The following is a 583-nucleotide window of genomic DNA, read 5'->3' on the forward strand; positions in this document are numbered from 1 at the left end:
GTCACTCACCGGGCCAGGGGTCATCGTGGTCTTGGTGTGGTAGCGCCCCAGGATGGAGAAGGCGGGGCCGAGGTCCTTGCCAGTCCTCAGTACCTTGGGGTTCACACTGTAGCGAGGCCCCGGGGAGCAGTTCTCGGCCAGGAGCAGGGGGGCCCCGCGGAAGCTGTAGGCCGGTGCCCGCAGCTTGGTGGGTGTGTGCTTCATGAAGCCTGTGGGCGGGGACTCTGAGCACCCCGGGGACCGACCCAGCTCCCCAGCCTCCTGACCCCAGAGGGGTTGATGCTGGGAATCGGGGCGAGCCCCGGGCCACCCCAGACCTTCCCCATCCCTCCTCACCCCTCCCCAGGCCCACCCCGCACCTGGCTGGTCCCTCCCACCCCTTCCAGGCTCAAGGCACCTGCCTGTGGTGGGTGGAATCAGGTACTTGGGGCCCGGGCTGCTGTAGAGGGCCATGATGGGCCCCCGGGGGCGATGGGGCCTCCAGGTTCCCACCCATACTTCTTCCGTCATGGCCGGCTCTGTTGCGAGGAAGGTGAGCACAGGCTGGGAGGCCCGCCCCGCCCCGCGCCTGCCTCTGCCCCCA

The 583-nt window shown here is 69.6% G+C and overlaps 1 protein-coding gene across 1 annotated transcript in view; it reads right to left on the bottom strand.

Moving 5' to 3' along the window:
• ODF3 (outer dense fiber of sperm tails 3) overlaps nt 1-583 on the bottom strand; it is a 2,808-nt gene that overhangs the window by 1,603 nt on the left and 622 nt on the right. Inside the window, 2 exon segments of the mRNA XM_006768161.2 lie at nt 10-209; nt 402-518. Coding sequence (XP_006768224.1) covers nt 10-209; nt 402-510 — 309 coding nt within the window. The 5' untranslated portion in view covers nt 511-518.

This window comes from Myotis davidii, unplaced genomic scaffold, assembly GCF_000327345.1.
Source record: "Myotis davidii unplaced genomic scaffold, ASM32734v1 scaffold2863, whole genome shotgun sequence".
In the NCBI taxonomy this organism is placed as follows: domain Eukaryota; kingdom Metazoa; phylum Chordata; class Mammalia; order Chiroptera; family Vespertilionidae; genus Myotis; species Myotis davidii.